The 2,214-nt window shown below is 58.4% G+C and overlaps 1 protein-coding gene across 1 annotated transcript in view; it reads right to left on the reverse strand.

Moving 5' to 3' along the window:
• VOLCADRAFT_104354 (uncharacterized protein) overlaps positions 1–2,214 on the reverse strand; it is a gene marked incomplete at its 3' end in the record, with an annotated part of 9,334 nt that overhangs the window by 6,366 nt on the left and 754 nt on the right. The window contains exon 2 of the mRNA XM_002949660.1: positions 589–708. Within this exon, the coding sequence (XP_002949706.1) occupies positions 589–708 (120 nt within the window). The remainder of the gene's footprint in view (positions 1–588; positions 709–2,214) is intronic.

The following is a 2,214-nucleotide window of genomic DNA, read 5'->3' on the forward strand; positions in this document are numbered from 1 at the left end:
TTGCTACTGCTTTGCAACGTGGACTGACCTTGTATCGTGTAGGACGTGCAGACGAGGATGGTGATGAATAGCCATCGATGGCGATGAACAACCGTTGATGTGCCGAGATATTGTCGTCTGGCGAAAATCAGTTAGCGAGCCGATGCATGTAAAGAGGCCAGCTTCGCGAAATACCGCGCAGCTTATGTCAGCAGCGCAACTAGTCTACAACCGCCAGCTTTAAAGCAACCGTATCTGAAAATAAGTAAACCGGATGCGTATATATGCGGTGCAATTATATTGTAGCGAGCCAACATCCATGAACAAAACAGCTTCACAAAATGCCGTACAGCCTACACGGACAACGTTGGACAAGCACTGCACAGTTCAGTGCGCGTCAAATTGCGCGTTGAATTGCATGTTTAATTGCACGTCGAGTTGTGTGGTGGGTTGCACGTTAAAATGCGCGAGTCGGCGCATGTCAAATTGCGCAGTGCGGTGCAGCCAATGTTTTGCGATTTGCGTGTTAAATCGTGGTGCGGTACGGTGCAGTGCGGTGCGGTGCGGTAAGCGGTCCCGAACGAAAAAACAAAGAAAAGACTCACGCACCGGGATCGAGCCGGCGACCGCGGTTCCCATTCAGTGTCGGAGCTAGCGCACACCACAAGCGGTGAGCGCCGATGCTCCGGGGCGCATTGCGCGGGTCCAGGTGTGGTGCAGTGCGATGCACTGCCACACGCAGTGTGGCGCGGTGCGGTGCAACGCGGTGCAGTGCGGTGCGGCGCGGACACCGAAGCGGTGCACGGCGATGCTCAGGGGCGCATTGCGCGGGCCCAGGCGTGGAGCAGTGCAGTCCGGGACGACGCGGTGTGCAGTGCACGGTCCAGAACGAAAAGAAATGAACAATAAACGACGACGACGCGAAAAACGAACCACGCGACGACGAAGGCAGCGCTCCCGAACGAAAAATATAAGAAAGCGGGCGCCGGGCGACGAAGCCAGCGAGCCGCAACGTAAACGTAAAAAAAAAGACACAACGACGCGCCGGCGCCGGGGTCGAACCGGCGACCCGGGCTCCCACTCGACGTCGGAGCTAGCGCGCCCGACGAAGGGCGCACGGCCATGCTCCGGCGCGCGTTGCACGGGCCCAGGTGTGGCACGGTGCGGTGCAGTCCGTAGCGCACGAACGCAGGAAGACGTACGGCTTGCGGTGCGGTGCGCTGCATAACGAAAAGAAAAAAAACGACAACGACGGGAAGCGACCGGCGAGGTGGACTCCCGCGGCGACGAAGCTAGCGCTCCCGAACGAAAAACACAAAAGAAAGACGCGCGGGCGCCGGGATCGAGCCGGCGACCGCGGCCCCCACACAGCGACAGAGCCAGCGCGCACCACGAAGCGGTGCGCGGCGATGCTCCGGAGCGCATTGCGCGGGCCCAGGTGTGGTGCGGTGCGATGCGGTGTGATGCGGCACGGTGCGGTGCGGTGCGAAAAAACGAAAAAAAGCGACGACGACGGGACGCGAACCGGCGACCGCGGCTCCCACACGGCGACGGAGCTAGCGAAAACGACGCAGCTCCGAAACCGCGCACGACACGGCGAAAAAGGGCGACTCTCCAGAAATTCCGAACAGACACGCGGACGCCCCCCGCAGCCTAAGGTCTCCGTCCCGACGACGGAACGACTAAACGTCGTCCGTCTAACGTCGGGACTACGACTACAGACAGAAAGTTGGGGTAAGGTCTCCGTCCCGACGACGGAACGACTAAACGTCGTCCGTCTAACGTCGGGACTACGACTACGTAAAGTTGGGGTAAGGTCTCCGTCCCGACGACGGAACGACTAAACGTCGTCCGTCTAACGTCGGGACTACGACTATGAGCTACGGCGATAACACATAAGAAATGGGGACCTGCAATTCATTCATGCAAAAAATGTAATAATGTAGCTGGCCGCTCGTCGCTGGCCGCCGATTGGAATGCTGGAATAAAAAAATACCCTGTGTTAGTGCATGTATGCCTTGAGGGGGTAGTAGCCGGCCCAGGCCGAAAAGGCCTCTCGAGATGCGAGGAACATGTGCTCCAGTGCGTATTTATGTATGTTTTCGCGGGAAGCCTTCGTTGCAAAAAGGAAACATATATAGCTGGCAAGCAATGAAAACAGGGCCGGGTGTGGGTGCACTCCCCCGAAGCGACAACTAGGCCTGCAGACCAACTGCTTCAGGGCGGTAGTACCCA

The sequence above is a fragment of the Volvox carteri genome (genome assembly GCF_000143455.1).
Source record: "Volvox carteri f. nagariensis unplaced genomic scaffold VOLCAscaffold_15, whole genome shotgun sequence".
Taxonomy (NCBI): Eukaryota; Viridiplantae; Chlorophyta; class Chlorophyceae; order Chlamydomonadales; family Volvocaceae; genus Volvox; species Volvox carteri.